Source organism: Quercus lobata, chromosome 7, assembly GCF_001633185.2.
Source record: "Quercus lobata isolate SW786 chromosome 7, ValleyOak3.0 Primary Assembly, whole genome shotgun sequence".
Lineage (NCBI taxonomy): Eukaryota > Viridiplantae > Streptophyta > Magnoliopsida > Fagales > Fagaceae > Quercus > Quercus lobata.
In genome coordinates, this window is record NC_044910.1 from 37,015,817 (window position 1) to 37,039,374 (window position 23,558).

The 23,558-nt window shown below is 37.8% G+C and overlaps 3 protein-coding genes across 3 annotated transcripts; 1 reads left to right on the plus strand and 2 right to left on the minus strand.

Annotated features, from left to right (window-relative positions):
* Window positions 1–6,683: 6,683 nt before the first annotated feature.
* On the minus strand, window positions 6,684–7,832 carry LOC115951997. Its single transcript, XM_031069102.1, has 2 exons — window positions 7,494–7,832; window positions 6,684–7,433 (listed from the first exon to the last, which is right to left on the minus strand). Exons 1-2 carry the CDS (start codon window positions 7,830–7,832, stop codon window positions 6,684–6,686), a joined length of 1,089 nt encoding a protein of 362 aa, XP_030924962.1.
* A 66-nt stretch (window positions 7,833–7,898) lies between these two features.
* On the minus strand, window positions 7,899–8,903 carry LOC115951998. Its single transcript, XM_031069104.1, has one exon. It carries the CDS (start codon window positions 8,901–8,903, stop codon window positions 7,899–7,901), a length of 1,005 nt encoding a protein of 334 aa, XP_030924964.1.
* An 11,255-nt stretch (window positions 8,904–20,158) lies between these two features.
* LOC115951999 (NDR1/HIN1-like protein 10) lies at window positions 20,159–20,836 on the plus strand. Its single transcript, XM_031069105.1, has one exon. The coding sequence runs from the start codon at window positions 20,159–20,161 to the stop codon at window positions 20,834–20,836; it is 678 nt and encodes a 225-aa protein (XP_030924965.1).
* Window positions 20,837–23,558: the final 2,722 nt, after the last annotated feature.

A 23,558-nucleotide genomic window follows, 5' to 3' on the forward strand; every position in this document is an offset into this window, starting at 1 on the left:
GACGGACGAACGGTAGAAAGCCCGTCTATCCTCAAGGACAGACGGACAATAGTGAGCTCGTCTGTCCTTAAGGACAGACGGACGAGTTGGCAAAGATATACCTCATGTCTATTATTTGGATGACGCATATGGACGGGAGATGACTTAGCGAATTTTCGTTGCACATCAGTTGCCCCGTCGTTCATATAGGTCATCTAAGGAGGTGAACAACCAGGCATTGTACCTAGAAAGCCCATACATCGAGATGCCACGTGTCACATTCTCATTGGTGACGAGTCTCGTCGATTCATTTTTCGAGATGAATGCCACGTGCCGCTTCCTGATTGGTTGTGTCGTTTTATATGCCCAGGTCAATTTCCTATAAATAGAGGAATTTCTTCGTTGCCCTCTGCATTTCTAAGATTTTCGTTCTTTGACATTCCTCGTCTAGAGCCTCGTCTAGGAATTTTCTCGCGTCCGTAGCCTTCCTTCGTCTTAGAGCCAGGTATTCCCTCTTCTCTCGTCTTTTAGGTTTTTTTTTATCTTTTCTAAAAAAAAATGTCGTCTAGCGACAATCTAGAAAAGGCCATAGACGAGTACCAATCCGAGTCCAATACTAGTTCTAGTGGTTCTAGTAGTAGTGATGGGGGGAACTCTACGGACGAGGAATATGTTTCCGGCGTCCCTGGGTTTCCCTTAGAGGCTATACAACAAGAAATTAGGAAGGTCTCAGGGTCCCAGGCAGGTACCTCGTCCAGGGTTTCCTCGTCCGTCCCTCCGTCTATTCCTTTGGACGAGGAGGAGGTTACTGTATATAGCTGTGCAATAGACATACCTTCTAAAACAGACGAACAAAGGTTAGATAATCTGAGGGCATGGTACCAGATCCCAGACAAGCTTAACCCCAGGTTGCCCGTCCGTGGAGAATGGTGTTGTGATCCTCGTTTTGGGATAGGCGTCTACAAGGCCTATCTTTTGGGGGGTTTGAGATTTCCTTTAAACGCTTTCATTAGGGAATTACTAGTTAGGTTAGGTTTGGGGGTATGCCAGTTTAATCCCAACGCATGGAGATTGGTCATCTCTATGCAAGTCCTATGGAGAGAGGTGTTTGGGGGGGACCGTCCTATTACAGTGGACGAGTTCCTCTATTGTTATAAACCCTCCGAAATTCATCAATCCCTTGGCTTTTACCAATTTACTGCCAGGGGCAAAGATTGTAGAATGATTAGGTCCCTACCCTCGTCTGACAGAAAGTGGAAGACGGAGTTTTTCTTCGTCTCCAGGAATTGGGCTGGAAACCCTTCAGACGTTGGACGGGACACTTTTGGTCGTTATATTGGGGACCTAGGGAACCTTCGTCCTCAGGGTAAGTTTTTTTTTTTTTTTTTTTTTTTTTTTTTTTTTTTAAAGTTATTATTATTATTTTTTGTATTCTAACTCACTTCTTTACAGCTATTGGGCGTCCTTCCCTTAGCAAGTTTCATCGTGATCGCGTCCACAGAGCTCGTCTATACGCAGATAGGAGTTTCCACTCCCTAGTGACGCTTAGACGACTTGCCAAGTGGGGATTTGGTCCCAATCCTTCTGACGAAGCACTCGCGCACGAGATAACAGTAAGGAGAAGTAAGGCCTCTATCTCAGGACGTCTTTTACCCTTTCTTTTTATGTTAGCTCTAAAACAAAACCCCCCTTTTTTTATTTAGGAATGGCAACAATGAAAGTTAACAAGGGAAAAGAGGTTGCTGGCAAGGGGGATCGTCCTGAGGCTGGAGACGCTTGTCCTGACACTGTACCTCAGACTCGTCCGTCTTCTAGAGACAAAAGGAAGTCCCTACCTAGGAATTTAGACTTAGGTAGCCTCCCCAGTCGTCATGACAAAAGGGTGAAACAGTTATCATCTAAGGTGGCCAAGCCTATCCTGCCTCAACCCAATCTCTCTGTCCAAACGATTGATATGGACGTATCTCCACCTGTGGAGACGACCTCGTCCAAGACGCCTCCTAGGACGACTACGTCTGTCTCGTCTCAGCCCCCGCCGAGGGTATCTACGAACATAGTTGAAAACGAAGATTTGGCTTGGCAACATTTTCAAGAAGCTGTGAAGGACGAAGATATACATGCATGTTATGATATGTCTTTAAAAGATTTTGAACATTCTGGTGTTCATGATCTTTTTAAGGTAAATTTCCTTTCATCTTGCCTTTATTATTTCACTATCTTTTGGGCGTCTTAACCAAGCATTTTTCTTTTGCAGGACATGTCCAAGTTCATCGCAGCGTCTAGGCAAGCCACTGAGTTGGACAAGACGAGAATTTTGCTAGAGACGACCCTAAGAAGCGTGAGGGACGAGAGTAAGAAATGGGCTGGGGTTGCTGTTGAAGCTAAGGAGAAGGAAGCGGAGCAGCTAAATTTGATCACAGAGTTGAAGGCCGCTGCGGTGGAGAAAGATTCTCGTCTTGACCACCTTAAAGCGAAGAATGACGAGCTGAGTACTTCCCTTTCCAAGGCTAAGGACGATGCCATTGCGGAGTTCAAAGCGTCCAAGGAATTCACAGACTTACTGGACCACAACTATGCAACGAGTTTTGAAGATTTCAGGATGGACGCTGTTGAAAACTTCCCTGAGGTGGACTTCAGCTCTATCAAACTTAATTTGAACGCTGCTACCAGCTCTCTTCTCCAAACCAGCTCTGAGGACGTGAATATTGAAGACGATGCCTCCACCAAGCCACCCACTACTCCACCTGCTTAAGAACAAGTTTTTTTTTTTTTTTTTTTTTTTTTTTTGTCTGATCCTTTGTTTTGGGATCTTTTGATGTAATTCAAGTACACTAAACTCGTCCAATATTTTTTAGGACGAGGTATTGAAACTAGTTCTTCACAAGGGTGTTTGGACGTTGGTTGTCCGCCCTTCAAACAGTTGGTGGATTTTATTTCTTTTATGTATGGACAAGATTTTTCATTTCGTATGCATGGTTACATACTTTACTCTTCCATGTTTGGTGTGTTTAAACCATCTATTAAAACTTCAATGGTTATTTCTCGTCCTTAGACTAGAATTTCTTCTGCACCCTGATCGTCCATAGATTTACGGACCTTGCTCGTCCATGTACGGGGCTGTCTAAAAACCTCGTCTATGGGCCTTACTGTTTAGGGTCTGGATGTGCATTATGCCTCGTCCTTTGTCCTAATTGTTTTAAGGCTTGGACGCACATTTTGCCTTGTACAGACGAGTTTGCCAAGTTGGGTTCTCCCTCGTCCTTTGATCAAGACGAGGATACCTCATCTTTGCTTTACCCTCAGGAACGAATATTCTGGGCTTATTATAGGCTCTACCTCGTCCTTTGATTAGGATGGGGTGCCTTGATCTTGCTTTACCTTCAGGAAAGCTTTAGACGTTACATCTCCGCGTCCAGAGAATTTATTCGTCTCATTGACAGTTAAAATATTTCGTTCCTAGCCACCTTGTAGGTTAGCTTTGAACGAGAGTAGCATGGAGTTCGAAATTCACACAACATTTTGCACATTACACATATCGTTTACAGATAGGACACATACATGCTTGTGCCTTTTATTTAGTTAACTTCATAGCTTCGTCCAGAATTATATTAAAAAACCACAACATAAATAGCAAAGCAACAGTATCAGACATATAACTAAACATAAGTAGAATATAAAGAGTAGCAAGCTCCAAGCTCGTCCACAGTGATACTCGTTCTGGCTCATTCTTACTGGTAGTACTTCCTCAGGTGCTCCACGTTCCAAGGATGTTCTAGCTTTCTCCCGTCCAGGGCCTCCAAATAATAGGATCCTTGTCTTTTAAAGTTGATGACTCTATAAGGTCCCTCCCAATTGGGGCTTAATTTCCCATGAGCTGGATTTTTGGTTGCCAAGGAGACCTTTCTCAGGACGAGATCTCCTATGTTGAAGCGCCTTGGTTTCACCATTGCGTCATATTGCCTAGCCATGAGGTTCTTGTACTTTGCTGCTCTGTGCTCTGCTTCTGTCCTCACTTCGTCTATAAGATCGAGGTTCAGACGGAGTTGCTCCTCATTATCCTTGTCGTGATATGATATCACCCTATGAGTGGCCATGTGCACTTCGGCAGGTATAACTGCTTCGCTCCCATAGGCTAGGTTAAAAGGGGTTTCCCCTGTAGGGTTCCTCACCGTCGTCCTGTATGCCCATAGGACACCAGGTAACTCATCTGGCCATATTCCCTTTGTCCCCTCAAGACGAGTCTTGATGATTTTCAGCAAGGATCGGTTTGTAACCTCAGCCTGTCCGTTTACTTGTGGATGGGCGGGAGAGGAGTAGTGATTGTGGATTTCGAAGTGTTGACAAAAGTCCCTAAAAAGGGTATTGTCAAATTGCCGCCTATTGTCGGATATTAGTACCTTGGGGACTCCAAACCTACATAGTATATTTTTCCAGACGAAGTTCTTTACATTCTGCCTCGTAATGCTTGCCAAGGGTTCCGCTTCCACCCACTTCGTGAAGTAGTCAATCCCTACCACCAAAAATTTCATCTGTCTAGTACCAAGTGGAAAAGGACCCAGGATGTTTAGGCCCCATTGAGCAAAAGGCCATGGGGCCATCATTGGGGTGAGATACTCTGATGGTTGCCTGGGGATATTGCTGAATCGTTGGCATTTGTCACATGCCTTGACATAAGTTTTTGCATCCGCTTGGACAGTTGGCCAATAGTACCCTGCACGAACGACCTTGTGGATGAGCATTCTGGCTCCCGAATGGTTTCCACAAGCTCCTTCATGAACTTCCCTCAGCACATAGTTCGCCTCCTCTGGGGCCAGACACCTAAGATAAGGTTGAGAAAAGCCCTTCTTATAAAGAACTTCGTCCATAAGGACGTATCTGGCAACTTTTATCCTGAGCTTTTTAGCTTCGTCTCTTGTTTCCGGAAGTCTCCCGTCCTTCAGATACGAGACGATTGGGGTCATCCAATTTTCTTCATTCCCTATTTGCTGCACTTGCGGGAGATCTACACTCGGGACGTACTGAATTTCATCATACTCGTCGATTGTTCCGGTTGCTGAGGCTTCCTTCGCTAAGGTATCTGCTTCCGCATTCTCTTCCCTCGGGATTTGAATGAAGTTAGCTTTCTTGAATTTTTTCACGAGCTGTAATACCTTCTCCAAGTACTTTTTCATTCGTTCTTCTTTCGCCTCATATGTCCCATTTATTTGGCCCATTACCAACGAAGAGTCTCCCAGGACAAGAACTGACTCCGCTTCTACAGACTTAGCCAATTCTAGCCCTTTAAGCAGAGCTTCATACTCCACCTCATTGTTAGTTGGTCGATATTGTAGACGGACTCTATGCTTCAACTTGTCTCCTTCAGGGGATTGCAAAACCACCCCTACTCCTCCTGCATTCTGCGTGGACGAGCCATCTACATGGACCACCCACCTTTTATCGTCCTGCACTTCATCATCGCATCTTGGTGTGAACTCCGCAATAAAATCTGCTAGGGCTTGAGCCTTAATAGCATGTCTTGGTTGGTACCGGATATCAAACTCGCTGAGTTCGACTGCCCATTGGATCAGACGTCCTGCGGCTTCCAACTTGTTCATAGCTTTCTTAAGTGGGTGATCTGTCATAACATTGATTACATGGGCTTGGAAGTAGTGTCTTAACTTCCTGGAAGCCGTGATGAGCGTGAAGGCTAGCTTTTCTATTAGCGGATATCGACCTTCCGCCCCCCTCAATGCCCTACTGGTGCAGTACACTGGCTTTTGCATTTTTGCTTCCTCTCTTATCAGTGCTGAGCTCACAGCATGTGGGGTCACCGCCAGGTATAAAAACAGTTCCTCTCCTACCACGGACGGACTTAGCAACGGGGGCGTGACAAGATACGTCTTCAAATCTTGGAAGGCTCTTTGGCACTCGTCCGTCCATTCGAATGCTTTCTTTAGAACCTTGAAAAATGGCAAACACTTGTCAGTAGTTTTGGAGACAAACCTGTTGAGGGCGGCCGCTCGCCCGGTGAGGGATTGAACTTCTTTAATATTCTGCGGGGGCTTCATTTCTAGGATTGCCTTGATCTTTTCCGGGTTTACCTCGATCCCCCTGTGTGAGACCATGAATCCAAGAAATTTTCCCGATGCTACTCCGAAAGCACATTTTCTGGGGTTCAACTTCATACTGTATCGCCTGAGTGTGTTGAAGGTTTCTTGTAAGTCGTCTAGATGTTTACACTCTTCCAAACTTTTCACTAACATATCATCCACATACACTTCGACATTTCGCTCAATCTGAGGACGGAACATGTGATTGACCAGTCGTTGATACGTTGCTTCAGCGTTTTTCAAGCCGAAGGGCATTACTTCATAACAGAACAAGCCCTGGCTAGTAACAAACGAGGTCTTCTCTTGGTCAATCTCATCCATCCGTATCTGGTTGTATCCTGAGAAAGCGTCCATAAAACTAAGCAGTTTATGGCCCGCGATTGAGTCCACCAGCTGATCAATGCGTGGTAATGGATAGCTATCTTTTGGGCAAGCCTTGTTCAAATCAGTAAAATCCACACACATCCTCCACTTGCCGTTCGCCTTTTTCACCATCACTACGTTGGCCAACCAATCTGGATAGTACACCTATCGGATAAACTTCGCTGCCATCAATTTTTGAACCTCGTCTTTAATAGCATTTTCTCTCTCAGAAGCAAACATCCTTTTCTTTTGTCATATTGGCTTCGAGGATGGACATACGTTCAGGCGATGGGTGATGACTTTAGGATCTATTCCAGGTATATCCTCATAACTCCAAGCAAACACATCTATGTTCTTCCTCAAAAATTGGACAAGGTTTTCCTTAATTCCTCCTTCTAGATCTGCCCCCATCCTGGTACATCTCTCAGGGTTCCTTTCGTCTAGGGGAACATCTTCCAACACTTCAATAGGTTCTACCACGACCTTTTTTTCTTCAATAGTCATGGTCTGCACTTGCTCGTCGGTGGCCAACATAGCCAAGTAACACTCTCTCGCTACCAGTTGATCTCCTTGCACTTGTCCTACTCCATAGTCCGTTGGGAACTTGACTGATAAGTGATAGGTGGACGTAACTGCTTTCCAACTATTCAAAGTTGGCCTCCCAATTATGGCATTATAGGAGGACGAACAATCTACTACCAGGAAATTCACATCCTTGGTGACTTGCTGTGGATATGCCCCAACTACCACTGGTAATGTAACAGTACCCACCGGCTGCACCTTCGCTCCACCAAAACCTACTAATAGAGAATTCACCGGACGAAGACGGTCTTGTCCTAACTTCATCTGCTGAAAAGCTGGAAGATATAGGATATCTGCAGAACTTCCATTATCAACGAGTATCCTTCTGGTTGTGTAGTCAGCGATGAGCAAGGTAATGACAATAGCATCGTCATGAAGATGGTGGATTCTTTCAGCTTCTTCTTCGGTGATTGTGATTGCCTATTCGTCCGTATCCCTATCTCTAGGTGGTCTTCCAGAGAGTTGGACGCTCTGCACCACCTTCAGGTATGTTTTCCTGGACCTGGGCGACTGAACTGCAGAGCTCCCTCCGACAATAACTTTGATTTCTCCGAGAGGTTGCCGTGACGACTCTTCAGCTTTTCCCTTGAGTTTTTCATCCTTGTGGTCTCGTCCTAGGAAACTTCTTAGCTTCCCCTGCCTTATAAGACTCTCAATCTGCTGCTTTAGATCAAAACATTCGTCCGTATCATGCCCATGGTCTCTATGGAAGTGACAATACTTGTTTCTATTGCGCTTATTTGGATCTCCCTTCATTTTTTCTGGCCACTTCAAGGAAGGATCGTCTTTGATTTGCATTAAGACTTGATCAAGTGGCATGTTCAATGGCGTATACTGCTGACTTCGTGCTGAGGGGCCTGCCTTCCTGTCACGATCCTTTTTGTCTTATGTTCGTCCTTTCTTAAGACGAGGACCTTGTTCTGAGTGGCGAGTGGGGTTAGCTTCCATTTTCTCAATTCTCTTCCTCTTCTTGGCTATGATAGCATCCTCCGCATTCATGAAATTCTGGGCTGAGTGGACGAGTTCGGCCATGGTCTGAGGCTCTTGCTCATATAGCTTGTGGATGAACAAGTCAGAGTGAACCCTATTGTGGAAAGCCGCCAGGAGGAGCTTGTCATCCATCTCGTCCACTGCTAAAGCTTCCCTATTGAACCGCGTTATGAACGACTGCAAACTTTCGTTCTCCCCTTGTTCTATGGTCAGCAAACTAGACGAGGAACGCTTGTGCCTCTGTCCTCCGATAAAGTTCTTGACAAACAATTTGCTTAATTCTTCGAAGGACGTTACCGTGCTTGGAGGTATTTTGCTGAACCACACTTGTGCGGGTCCTTTAAGGGTAGTGGGGAAAGCTCTGCACATTATCTCATCCGGAACCCCTTGAAGATGCATAGTTGTTTTGAAGGTGGCAATGTGGTCAAATGGATCTCGCATCCCATCATATGAATCTAAGGAAGGCATCTTGAACTTCGGTGGCAAAGGGTGAGCATTGATAGGAGGCACAAAAGGGGAGTCAGTCCTGTGAACCAAGTCCTCTATAGGGTTGGTCCTCTTCATATTTTCCTTCATCTCATCCATAGTTCTTCTCATTTGGTCCATCTCCCTTTCCAAGTGAGGCACCCTCCTTGAAGGGGTACCCCTTGACTGGCTTTCAAACTCGACATTCCTCTCATCTTGGCTCTGGGCATGTCTTCCAACGTTCTCATCACGATGCTGCCTCCTCATGTTAAGTTCTCTAACCAACTCCTGGTTCTGGCGGGTCAGTTCTGCCATAGTAGCAGCTATGGATTGCACGTGTTGGACAGAAGGCGGTTGTACGGTAGGCACCGATTGATGGTCGCCTCTGCTTTCTTGAGGGCCTGGACTGGTAGCCCTTGATCTTGTCCGGACCATTTTAGCCCTTATGTCCAAGAAAGAAATCGCAGAATCCAACAATAGAATTCAAACGTTATTCCTTCCCACAGACGGCGCCAACTGATGAACTCTGGGATATCAGTGGACTGAAAATGTCGGGCTTTGATAACCTTGCGACTGGATCCTGAGAAAACAAGTAAAAAACTTAGAGGAGACCGGTGGAAGCCGGCCAAGAACCCTCCGATGGTGAAGTTAGTCTCTGACTAAGAAATGTAAACTCAGTTTCTCAAGAACAGAATGCCTTACTCTTTCACTGGCGTGTGCTTATATAGTATGCGGGAAGCGGTTACTTGTTTGGTAACCGTTCCCACAGTTGAGAAATCCAACAGACTCGGAAGTAACTGCCGTAACTGACGTAGGAGTTTGTATTTCACAACGGTTGGGCTTGACTGGTGACGGTTCGTTCTTCCGCTCAGCGAAGACGTAGTAACCTCCCTTGCCCTTTATGGACGAGGGGATGGTAGCAAGCTCGTCCGTCCTTTATGGACGGACGAACGGTAGAAAGCCCGTCTATCCTCAAGGACAAACGGACGATAGTAAGCTCGTCTGTCCTTAAGGACAGACGGACGAGTTGGCAAAGATATACCTCATGTCTATTATTTGGACGACGCATATGGACGGGAGATGACTTAGCGAATTTTCGTTGCACATCAATAGTATCTCACATGAATTAAGTATTTACAAATTCTTGGGTACTCTTCCATTGTAAGCCGGTTTTCAAGGATGAGTTATACCCATGTAGAAGCGGAGCCAAGATTTGAGTTTAGTGGGGGAGGGGCAAAATTTATATATGATATGCGCACTTACACACATTACTATTAAAAAAAAAAAAAAAAAAAGCTTATTCATAATATTATATTTATCTATTGAGATATTTCTCACATGAGTGACCTATTTTTTTTAAAAAAATTTTAGAGCCAAAACTCAAGTTATGAAAGAAACTATTAGTAGTTAGATAAATAGTAAGGGTAATATATGTGAATTTCTATTATTTTGGTTAATGTGGACCCATAAAAGGTTTAAATTATAATATGCTGGGGACAGACTATTTTTTGGGTGGGCTAGGGGCAGTTCCCCCCATCCCCCCCTTTGACTCTCCTAGCTTTGCCTCTGTACTCATGGGTTCCTAATATTTGATATCAAAGTCAACCACCACCCTAATTAATTGGATGTAGCTCATTGACTATGTGATCAAATAATATAAATAAGATTTTAAGAAAGTTAATCAAAGAACTCAAAATGATCTTAATATGAAGAGTAATTATTCTGATTTGTGGCTTTTTTTTGGAGTATGTTTTATGGTGGGCCATAAGGGCGTAAGCTCACTAATAAATGATGCGCTAGACCACTAAGGGGACGAAATCCTTTGCGAACGAGATGAAGGCCGCTTACGGTTAACTACTCACTAGGGCATTAGGCCCTAACTAGATATGGGCCTTGTACCGCATATCCAAAAGGACACGAAAGGGCCAAGGAGCCCAGCTCAGCCATGGATATATATATATATATATATATATATATATATATATATATATATTTATATTAATCCCAAAACAAAAAAAAAAAAAAAAAATTTGACTTCACCATTGGGTCCACACTATGTTAAATACAGTTAAATTGTTAAAAGTAAAAGGAAAATATGCGATCATAACTTTTGTATCACAACTTTTTCAACAATATTAATGTGGCTAATTATGAGCTATGAATTCATGTGAAAGTGATAAATAATCACCTATAATTTGTCATATTAGAGTTGTGGAAAAAGTTATGATCGAAAAATTGTGATCCTAGAATAACTTTGAGGAAGGGGAAAAAAAAAAAAAAACTGCAGTTGGATAATACTATTGTACATGAATGAAATAGATTGCAATTACTGCATATTGTTTTATGTGGAAAACCTTCAAAGGTTAAAGGAAGAGCAATGGCATAGGCCAATCCAGAAATTTGCTATTTGTAAAATCATATTACAAGAGTTTATGGTCCATTTGAATTGAGGGAGAAATAAATGAAGTAGAATAGAGTAGAGTAATTTTGAGGAAGGAAAAAAAAAAAAATAACAGTAGGATAATACTATTGTACATGAATGAAATAGATTGCAATTACTATATATCATTTTATGTGGAAAACCTTCAAAGGTTAAAGGAAGAGCAATGGCATAGGCCAGTCTAGAAATTTGCTATTTGTAAAATCATATTAAAAGAGCTTATGATCCATTTAGATCGGGGAGGAAAGAAGGGAAGTAAAGTAGAGTAAAGTAGTTTTAGCCTAGAATTAGTTTATTTTAAGTTAACTTTACTTTACTTCCCTCCACTTTCTATCTTTCTCATCTCAATCCAAACAAGCTCTTAGGGAACAGGGGAAAGATTATCTACACTCTTACAATTACGAGTACTTGAGAGCCACAGCGAGGGCAGGCTCATGGGCTCTTCACTCTGGAATGCGTGGGTTGTATTAAAACTTGTCTTCGTGCATTGTTTGATGTCTAGTTAATAAGGCTTGGGTAATTTTTTGGGCCTTACTTGAACTCAATCCGAGCCTTGATTCCCTCCCGGGTCTAGCCATCACCTTGTTGGGCCCATACAGGCCTAACCTTGACTTTGCTAATTGCGTATATATTTGCCAAATTTCCTTATGGGTGGCGTTCTGTTTTGATGTAGAATCAACATGTAGGTCATGCAATTGATTAATGACCTTTAAGATATTCATATAAATACCCACCCACACATCGGTCAATAGTTTGTGAGAACCACCCGACATTACATGTGAGACTTATCTCAAACAATATCACACTTTTGAATTTTAATTTAGACAAGATTTAGATAAATTACTTAAATGTTTTTTTTTCCTTAAAATTTAGATATAGTACAAATAAAAGTGTATTTTTTAGTGAAGTAACCGCATGGTTGAATCTTAAGAAAATAACTTAAAAAACATTACTTAAAGTATTGTACCTAAGTTTTGTCTTTTTGTCTTTTTTTTATTTATTTATTTATAAAACACACTTTTGAATTTTTTTTTTCTTGTTTAATAAAAATTGATAATCAATTACCCGTTGGAAATTTTAGATTATGTTTGGTAACAGTTTTTATTTTCTATTTTCAAAAACTTGTTTTTGGGAATATAAAGAAAAAACAATTTTCTTGTATTTTTTAAATAAAAAACATGTTTGGTTAGTAGAAATTAAAAAGATAGTTTTTTGAAAAAAGAAAATACTAAAATATATAGATACTAGGATTTGAATTTTAATGTTAACTCATTAAATGAGATAGATTCATTAAATTAAATGTGTGTTTTCATTGATTTTTGAAAATTAGAAACTAAAAATAATCTTTAACATATTTTCAGTTTTCTTCACAAATTGAGTTTTGAAAATAGTCTTTGTTTTCTATCCATTTTAGGTTACCAAACAAGTTTTTTAGTCTCAAAAATATAAAATTGTTTTTGGAAACAGAAAATAAGGAGAAAAAGCAATTACCAAACATATCCTTAGTTTCCCTATTGAAAGAAAGGAAAGTTGATAATTGGGAATTGAATGTTTAATAATATATAGATGGCAAAAATGCACTTTTGGTCCCTACATTTTGGATCAATTCTCATTTTGGTCTCAAAATTAATTTTGCTACTAATGTAATCCCTAAAAAAAGAAAATTGATTCTATTTTGATTTCTATCGTCAACTCACTAACGGAAACCTCCTACATGGCAGACGAAATACCCGGCTTGTTGATGTGGCGCTGACGTGACACTAATGTGTCCATTAAAACATTATTAAAAAAAATATTTGGCATTTTTTAAATGCCACATTAGATTTAAATTAATAAAAAATTAAAACAATAAAATTTAACTCCTCAATTTTAATTTTAATTTAAAAAAATAAAAAACAAACAAGGGCTCCACCATTCTTTTCCAGAAGAGTTTAGTCTTTAGTTTTAAACCTTTTTTTTAACAAACAAACTAATTTTAAAAATGTTAGTTTTAAACCTTTTTTTTTTTTTTTTTTTCTAGAAGAGTTTTCAACCACCTCCACCATTCTTTTCTCCTCAACAATCAACACCAAAGGCTCTCTTCTACCAACCCCATCTCTCAAACCCTAACCATTCCCAAGTCCTTCAATGACCTCTACAAACCCTTCAAATCCCAACCCTTTTGCTCCATTTCTTTCACTTCTCAATCTCACTCGCGATGCAACAGCAGCTTCGTTATCATTGCCTCTCGCTTAAACAAGCTCTCTCTCATCTTCTCGGTTCAAGCCACCGCCATTGCCTCTGATGGCCGAAGCCCAAGATCACAGGCTAAACACGATGATGCCACTGACAGTCGAAAACCCAAATCTTTCATCTTCTTAGTTCAATCTCTTGATGTCTAATTCGTTCTCTCTCTAACTCATCATCTTTGTCTCTCTTTTTAATCCCATGGCCAATCGATAGTGATTGGGTGGTCTATTGGTCTAGATCTGAAAGAGAGAGAAGTATAGAAGACCAAGGTTTTCTTTTGGGTTTGTTGAGGATCTATGGTTTGATGATGTAATTTATGGATTTTGTGTTGATGATTGGGTTTTCTCTAGGGTTTGTTGATGATAAGTGGTCTGATTAGTGCTATGTTGTTTTGTTGTTGATGTTGGATGATTTAGATGTTTTGTTGTTGATTTGGCTGGGTTTTGATTTACTGGTTTTGGAGATATATTTGGGATGAAATTCTATGTCTTTAGTTGAATTTGTGTTATGAGAAATGTTGGAAAATAAAATTTTTTGAGTACTATGTTCTTCATTCTTGTGAGCTGGGTTTGTGTTCTTGTAATTTGGGATTAAGTTCTTGTTTATTCATGACCTTCAACATAAATTGAATTTATGTATTTTTACATTTTTAATTTTTAATTTTTTTTTATGTTTTTTAATTTTGTTAAAATTGATAAATTAATTTTTAAAAATAAGATGTTGACGTGTATGTTGATGTGGATGCTAATGTGGTATTTTTTAAATATTATTTTAATAATCACGTCAGTATTTCTAGTGCCAATTGTACCACTGTCTGCCACATCAGTATTTTCCATTAGTGGGTTGACAATATGAACCAAAATATAATTGATTTTTTTTTTCTTTTTTTTAGGGTGTGATTTTATTTTTTTAGGAACTACATTAGTAACAAAATCAATTTTAGGACCAAAATGAGAATTGACCTAAAATGTAGGGACCAAAAGTGTACTTTCACCTATATATATATATATATATATATATGTATGCATGTATGTATGTATGTATGTATGTATGTATGTATCCTAAAAAAAGAGATTCTTTAAGAATATTGGTTTAGGAAATGTTTTTTTTTTTTAAATTATGGAAAAAGAAAAAAATAACTATTTTTTTTTTAAAATTTTAAAAAAGGGTAAATTTCACTAACTACCCCTAAGGTTTGGGCTAATGCCAACCAGATCTAAAACAATTCAAAACTAACCATTTTAATCCATAAATTTAAAACTATTTTAACAAATTATTTATTTTAGCTTCTCTCTCATACCTTTCTTCTCTCTGGTTCCTCAATTTTTAGTTTTCACTCTCTGACTCTCTAATCCCTCTCACTCTTAAACATTTCTTACTCTCTTGTCCCACTCTCTTCTCTCTTTAGTGGTCTTTGAGGCAGTGTCGTGGCATGGGTAAGTGGTGTTTCGTGGGTTTTGGTGTGGGTAAGTGGTGGTTTGTGGATTTTGGTGTGGATTAGCAGTGGAGTCTCTCCCTTCTCTCTCTTGTGGTCTTTGCGGTGACGCCGTGGTGTGGGTAAGTGGTGATTTGTGGGTTTTAGTGTGGATCAGCATTGAAGGGTTTGGGTTTTCTCTCTCGTGGTGCTTATGGCGGTGCCGTGGTGTGGGTTAAGGATGGTTAGGTTTCGATCAGTCGTGGTGGGTTTTTTGTGGGAGTGGTTGGTGGTGGACGGTCACAAAGCCACATAGAGAAGCAAATTTTTTTTCTTGCTGAGGCCCATGAATCTGGGGGTTTTCTTAAAAGGATGTTTTGATTGATTAAGTTTTGGATTTGGATTAGGATTTTGAGTTTAGAAGCCTTAGAGGGTTTGGGTTTTCTCTCCTATGGTGTTTGTGGCATTGCCGTGGTGTGGGTTAGGGGTGATTAGATTTTGATCGGCGATGTTGGGTTTGTTGTGGGGGTGGTTGGTGGTGGACGGTCACAAAGCCACAAAGAAGAGCAAATGTTTTTTCTTGCTGAGGTCTACGAATTTGGGGGTTCGGTTAAGAGGATGTTTTGATTGACTGAGTTTTGGTTTTAGATTAGGATTTTGATTTGAGAGGCTGATTTTTTGTCACGATTCTTGATTCTTGATTGCATGTTCTGTGGTTTGGGTTTAAATTTGTTATGTTTTCCTCCTCATTCAATGAAAGTGAGTTTTGATTGTTGGTTTCATTCAAGCATTTTTTTTTTTAATTTTTTTATTGAGAAAGTTCTTGTTCTTCCCATAGATATTTTTTAGGCGAAAAGCACATTTTAGTCCCTAGATTTTCAGGTGATTCACATTTTAGTCCCTAAATTTTATTTTTATCGCTTTTAGTCCCTATTTTGAAAAACGCTTCCCGTTTTGGTCCCTGCCGTTACTAATTTAACAGAATTATCCTACGTGGCAAACGGTCCAACAGTAAATGCTGACGTGTTCATTAAAATAATATTAAAAAAATTATTTACATTTTTAAAAATGCAACATCAGCAATTTAATTTTTTTTAAAAAGCCACGTTAGATAAAAATAATATAAAAATTTATAACCTAATTATTTTTTAAAAAAAGAAAAGAAATTAGTTAAATTAATTTTTTTCTTTTTTTGGAAGAACATGAAGAACTCAGAACTATGTGTTCTTCATTTTCTTTGTGTTCTTCCCCCCAAAAGATTAACTCATATTCTTAGCAAATTAACCCTTATTTTCTTCCCTTTTCTTTGTCTTCCTTTTTTTTTCATGTATTTCCTTGGCATCCAAACCCAAAAAAATTTCACACACTCAAAAGAAAACCTTCAAAACGGTTCCCCTCCCTTCTAAATTTCAAACCTTCCTCTCTCTTCCAAAACTCTCACAACTCTTTCAACCTCCATGGCCGGCCTCCTCTACTCATCGCCAGTACCGCCACCACCACAACTAGCGGTGGTTCTCTTCTTTTCTTTCTCTGAAACAACCTACTCTCTCTATCATGATTCACTCCAACTCAGACCCAAATGGCTCAAACTCTCTCTAACTCACAGATCGTTGTCTCTCTATCCCAGATCGGTATGTCTCTCTCTTTCATCTCTCTATCTCTCAGCTTAGTGGTGTATATCGTGGTGGAGATGTGCATTCTGATGGTGGGTTTGGGGATTGTGAGTTTTGTTGATCTAGGTTTGTGGTGTATGTTGATTTTTGGGTTTGTGGTGTATGTTGTATTCCGATGTTGATTTCTGGGTTTGTGGATAAGGATGATGATTGCATGGATCGGGTTGAGTTTGAATTGAAAACCCAGTTCTCTCTCTTTAAACCCATGGACGAAAACCCAAACTTTCTCTCTCTAAATTAATGGCCGAAACCAGTGGTGTCTTTCTCTCAAAACCCATAGGCTAACTAAATCGAGGGCTTCAGATCTGGGGTTAAAGGTGTGTGGGTTGTCGAATTCAAGGTTGTGTGGTTGTTTGTGTTTTGGTTGTGCATGGAGGCCGAAAATCTGGGTTTGAGTTTTGTGTTTTTTGTGTTTGGTTTCAAAGCATAAGAAAATCTTGTTGAATGTTTGTGTTTTGTAAATTTTTATGGGCATGTCTTTTTATTTTGTAAATCTGAGTGATTTTATGGGTTTGGTTGCTAAGAAAATGCAAGAAAAGAAAAGTAAATTTTTAATTTTTAATTTTCTGGGCAAGCTTAGTTGGGGAAGAAAATGAAGAACACATGGTTTTGAGTTCTTCATGTTCTTCCAAAAAAAGAAAAAAATTAATTTAACTAATTTCTTTTCTTCTTTTTTTTAAATAATTAGGTTAGAAATTTTTATATTATTTTTATTTGTCGTGGTTTTTTTAAAAAATTAAATTGCTGATGTGGCATTTTAAAAAATATAAATAATATTTTTAATATTATTTTAATGAACACGTCAGCATTTACTGTTGGACCGTTTGTCACGTAGGATAATTCTATTAAATGAGTAACGGTAGGGACCAAAACGGGAAGCGTTTTTCAGAATAGGAACTAAAAACGGTAAAAATAAAATGTAGGGACTAAAATGGGAATCGGTTGAAAATGTAGGGACTAAAATGTACTTTTCGCCTATTTTTTAATCAAAGTAAGAGAAATAGAAGAGAGAGAAAGAGAGAGAGAGAGAGAGAGAGGGATGAGAGGTGAGTTAACAGCGTTATAGTCCATTTGGACTTAGGACTAAAATTGTTAGTTTTGAATTGTTTTGGACCTGATTGGCATTAACCCAAATCTCAGGAATAGTTAGTGAAATTTACCAAAAAAAAAAAAAAAAAAAAACCTTATCACACCACCCATACATGAATTATTATTACAATTACTAATTTGCCCTTCACTCTTTGATGACGTTTATTTTTCCATTGAGCTATTTGATTCACTTACTTTACTAAAAAGTCAAAATGCTTAATTGGGTCACTCAATTAGCTTTTGCATTTTGTTATGTTTCTCACAAAATTCAAGAATAGGACAATCATTTTTGCAAAACTTTTTGGATTATTGTCGTTAATTTCCTTATATGTCATGATTGATGTGAATTTTTCTTACTTATTAAAAATTTAAAAGTTGGAATAGTCTACTTAAGACCGGTACCTCAACACTAGAGTTTGGTGATATTCCTAACTTCTAGTTAAATGTTAAAAAAAAAAAATTAGGAGGAAGTAAAAGTTATTTTTAACAAAACTGTTAAACATGTAACAAATTTTGCTTAAAAATTATTTATTATTATTATTTTAATTATTTTTTTAGAAGAATTTTTTTATTATTTTAAATTCAGTAGTTATAAACTTATAATTACGGGGAGAGTAGGGTTTTACCTTATAAGAATATGTAATATCATATCACATTTCGAATACTCTTGGTTCCTTGACAATTTTGCTAAATGAACTTTAAAATGGATATTTAAAGCTATTTAACTCGGTTCAAATGATTCTAAAAAAAAAAAAAAAAATCGGTTCAACGCAATTCCCACCATTTGTTACTATACCTTTAATACATTCCTATCGGTTCCATTGAATTCAATTCGCATGATATCTATTTCCGAGCAACGCACGCAAGTCCTGTCAAAAATCAAAATGGACGGAAAATTAAGGAGAGTTCAGAGTACAGTGCATTAATTCACACAGAACCAAAATATAAATTAATAAATCACACAGAACATAAATCGGAACAGAACTTTTCCAAGGCAAACCCGTCGGGGGAGTATCATTTGCATGTAAAAAGAGTATAACAAAAATTCAGCAATCTATGGGGGCAACTTCTTGCAGTCCCCTAACATTGGTACACAAAAGATGGGCAATTATCATATTTTTCAGGTTGTTGGGTTGCTCTCAACTCTCGACTCTTTTCATTAACTCATTTGCAGATCTGTTAGCTTTATGGTGTATGTGACATGGATGGACGGTCCATTCACGCTCCAATAAATTCTTTTAATCACATACCAATTCTAATGCCAATACACTATGGGTCGTTAGCCAATTAATCTCCAAGCTAAGTCTAATTCATGCATAATAGCCCACAATTCAACAATATTATTAGTTGTGCTACCAATATGCAACGAGTAACCTCTCACCCAATATTTATTTTAGTCTTTAAGAAACACATTTTAAGTTTTAACTCACATCACTCATGTAGCCACATATTGCTAAACCTCTCCTTACGATTTACCAAATTGGAAATCCAAAATTACCACTAACATTCATTTTCACTTTCCATTGCTATGTTTAGTTATAGGACAAAACTCGAGTCCAGCTGCTCCCGTGCACCCGGAGCCATTGTGATGGTAACACGTGGCTAAAAGAAGATGTGTGCCATCACAACAAATCCAATGCCTTAAAGTACTAGATCCAAGCCAAGTCTCTAGTCTACTAAATACACACTTACTAGTACTCTTCCACCATCTTCTAAAGCATTCATTGTTTTCCATGTTTTAATTTGCACTGTTGTTGATTTTGTTTTTTGTTTTTTTTGTTTTTTTGTTTTTTTTTAAATAGGGAAAAGTATCCATCCACACTCATTTACATATACTATTTTGCATCAATATCTACAACTGATACGTGAATGTCCACATTTTAACAGATGAAAGTGGATGTAATAGTGCACTAAAAAGCTTTAAGCATTTGAGATTAAAGTTTGGAATTCCTTCATTTTTTTCAATTTTAAGGGAAAAAGAGTTTTTTAACACAAGGGTAAATTTTAGGTACACTTCCATACTAGGCAATATACTTTAAATTTTGACAATAAATTCAAAAACATATTTGTATTGAGTTAAATTGAACTTAGAAATGATAACATTGTTTATATTGCATTGGTAAATACAACCTAATATCTTAATATAATTACAAAATTAAGGTCCATACCTAAGAGTGTATAACTTTTGAAAGATTTTTCTTTTTTTTTTTTTAAACAACTTTAAAGGAATTTTAAAACGGCCAAGAGCCTTGTATATAACAAACAATCTGACGCCTATTGATGTTAAATTATTTAGGTTCAAATACCCCTTTATCTAATTATCAAATTAAAATAAATATATAAATCTTTAAATCCGGTCCAATGTAATCCCAAAGTCAAAGAGGCCCAATTGCAGACTATTTTATTTTTTTGAGAATCAGTTGCAGATAAACTTGAATTCGGTAATGTTGGCCCAATCCAAAGCCGCCTAATTGAATTCGGTATTGTTGGGGGGCAAATCCACCATAGATAGAGAATGGAAATTGGAAGGTGAAGTTTTGAAATTATAATCTCTTCCAAATATTGGTTTTGGAACAGAACTTTTCCAAACCAAACGTGCGTTTTCTATGTCACTGTATCATGCAACCCCGCGTAGCCAAACCGTAGCTTACCAATTTGGACAATGGAAATTGCCACCTCCTTTCTTTCAACACTACTCATCCACCGCTATATATACACACACATCACACTTGTAAATTGTACCACTCTTCCATCATCTTCTATTACCATTAATTCCTCACCAACCAAAAATAAAAACCAAAACTTCCTCTCAGTGAATTTCTTGAGCTTAATTTTGTGATCAACAATGGCGGAGAAAGAATCCCAGTTGAATGGTTCCTACCCCGGCCCATCTATACCACCGCCGAACCAAGAAGACAAACACAAAAGCCGTGGCCGCTTTTGTTGCCTTTTTGGCTGGCTTTGGAAGACCATAGTGGCCTTGATTCTCATCATTGTCCTTGCTATCTTCATCTGTTGGCTTATCCTTCAACCCAGAATGTTCAAGGTCCATATCACGGATGCCAAACTCACTCAGTTCAATTTCACAAACAACAACAACAATCTTCAATACAAACTCGACCTCAACATCACTCTCAGAAACCCCAACAAGAAGATGGCTATCTACTTCGACAAAATCGAGGCCAATGCGTTCTACGAGGGCCAGAGGTTCGATACAGAGAATTTGACGAAATGGGGTTTTAAAGTAGAACGCAAGAGTACGCATTTTTTGAATGCAACGTTTGCAGGTCAGCAATGGATGGAGCTTGGAGCTAATGAGCTTGACTTCAATGAGGAAAAAAGTGTTGGGGTCTATAGCATTTATTTGAAGTGCTATCTTCGTATTAGGTTCAGGATTGGAGATTTCATTGGTGGACATCACAAGCCCAAGGTTAGGTGCGGATTGAAAGTTCCATTGATTTCTAACGGAAATTTATCAACAGCTCGATTTGAGATTACTAGGTGCGACGTCCAATTGTTCTAATTGCCCGAGACCATTGTCACATTTGATTCAGGATGGTGTAATTCTTAGTAGTCTTTATTTTATTATCATGGTTTCTTCATTGTTTTGTTATTGTGTGTAAAATATGCACTTGGGTTTAAGAGATATAGAGCTGGTGAATATCAGATTATGTATGCTTTCAGTCTTTATAGGTTCTATCTTTGTATGATTTTTTTTTTAAAAAAAAAAAAAATTAATTGAAGAATAATTGTTGGACTTCCTTGTTATATATTGTTAGTGTATCATGCATATCATATTGAGTATATATTAATATTTTGGAATATTAATTGTGTCATAACCATAAATATTAAAGCACGTTTGAGCAAGTAATGTTACATTAACAAAAATACTTGTATGCATAAAAACCGAGGGTTCCGCGAGGTAAATGCAACAAAAAGGGAGAAATTTTAACGGATGGTGCTGCTACAGTTGGCAGCGAACTTGAAAAATGAGTGAGTTATAGAGGTTTAAAGCATGTGCTGTATATTTAAGAGTTAAACCATTTTAAATATACACTACTGTCAGTTTTTTTAAGATATTCTCCTCTCTCCCCTTGTGTGTGTATGTGTGTTAAAATACTTAGTATTCTCAAAATAAATAACTGTGAGTTAATTCCACATTAAAAAATGAGTGTGAGCTATAGAGGTTTAAACTTTAAAGTTTGTGCTGTGTATTCAAGAGTTAAACCATTTTAGATATACACCACTGTCAGTTTCTTTAAAACTTTCACCCCTCTCCCCTTGTGTGTGTGTGTGTTAAAATACTTAGTATTCTCACCCAAAAAAAAAAAAAAGGAAAAGAAAAAAAAGTGGCACTCATACCATGGCACTTAGTATTCTCACCAAAAAAATGTGAAATGCATTAAAATAACCTTGCTAAATCAGCCATAACATGTGATGGAACATTCTCCATCCAAAAAAAAAAAAATCTAGAATGTCAATCGCATATCTTGCCACATTATGAGCAACACTTACATTCTCTCCTTATATGAGAGTTTAGTAATTGAAAAAAACTATTAGAGTAGATCTTTGCATCTTCAATCCAAGGGCCTGTAAAGGATAGCATAGTATCAAGTTCAGTTAGTGCTTTGATAACCACCAACGAGTCGCCCTCCAATATCACTTTGGATGAAAATACGTACACATAGCAATATGTTACAGTAATTAAAATTGACATTATTCACCATATATTGTTCTGTTTGTTTCAATGGAAAACCTTGTATAAAGATAGTTTTATATGTTTTTCAATATTTCGTAGCATTAGAAGAAATTAGTCAAAGGAAAAACTATCTTCGGTAAACATAAAAAGAATAACTTATTTTTAGAGATTATTTTCCACTAATAATTTTTGGAAAACAACTCTATTACATAGCAAGCTAAATAAGAGAAATTAGAATATTGTTTTTCAACTCATTTAAGGTTGCTACCAAACATAGGAAAATAAGATAATTTTATAGAAAATACTTTTTAGAAAATGAATAATATTTTTAGAAACATTATTGTCAAAACAAGTATAGGGGAGAAGTGTAATGCTATAGACATAAACTATTTTACAACATTTTTACAAACTGTTGATTTAATTTTAGTAATTTTCAAATAATCATTGATAAACATAAATGTGATGTTAGTGGTGGACCTATATTAGAACTAATAAAAATTTGCCTCATCAATAGTTTGCAAAAATATTGTAAAATAGTTTGTGACTGTAGCATTACTTTAGGGGAGAATATCACGACATTATACTTCGAAAATGCCTAATAATTTTCAAATTAGTGTCCACAGTTCTTATCATTAAGAACCTATCTATAGAAAAATGTTAAGTGTGTGGCCTCTGAAACACGCGCATTGTAGGTATAACTTTATAAGCTTTTTTTTTTTTTTTTTTAAATGAAAACTTTATAAGCATTTAAGAACAAATGAATGGCACATTTTATACTCTTAGAATTTTTTTTTTTTTTTAAAAAGAAAAAGAATGACTCGTTTTATTGATAAAATTCTTCCCATAAGGTACAAGTCCAACCACCAAATTTGTATTCTATTGACGTAAATGTTCCCTCAATGCCTCATGGCCCTCACCTTTAATTACATTTTGTTAGTGCAAACATAATAATAATAGAAATAACACAAAAAGAAACTGAATAATATTTCTTTGAATATTATTAATGTAAAGAGAAAAATTACACAACACTATTTGGACTGAGGTGCAGCACTCACTCTCCTGTATCTTGCCCAATATCTGATTCAATTTATATTAACCCATTAATCACTACAATTAAAAGGAATAAAAAAGTATCTCTCATTTTCAATGTGAGATTAAATATTTTCACTAACTCTATTCACTCTCACATCTTTACCTTTATGTTGTAATATTTTTTCTTTTTAATTAATTAATATTAAAATACTCCAACAATCCCCCACTCATTTTAATATTAATTAAAGAGAAATTACCAGGCAAAGACGGGTCACTATGCATCATGAAAGTGTGCTCTGTATTGAACCTTCACTTAGTAAGACAACGATCTCAACTCCAGAGTCGTAGTGGTCTCTGACTTGAACTAAGACTATTTTAGAAAAATTAAGCGTCACTGCTTACACACAACAACCCAAGTGTTGACATTAGCTTTTATAGTTAGTACTTTACGGTCGTGTACTGATCCCAGTTTCATGAGTGTATTTGAGATTAAGTCCAAATCTCATAGGGAGCG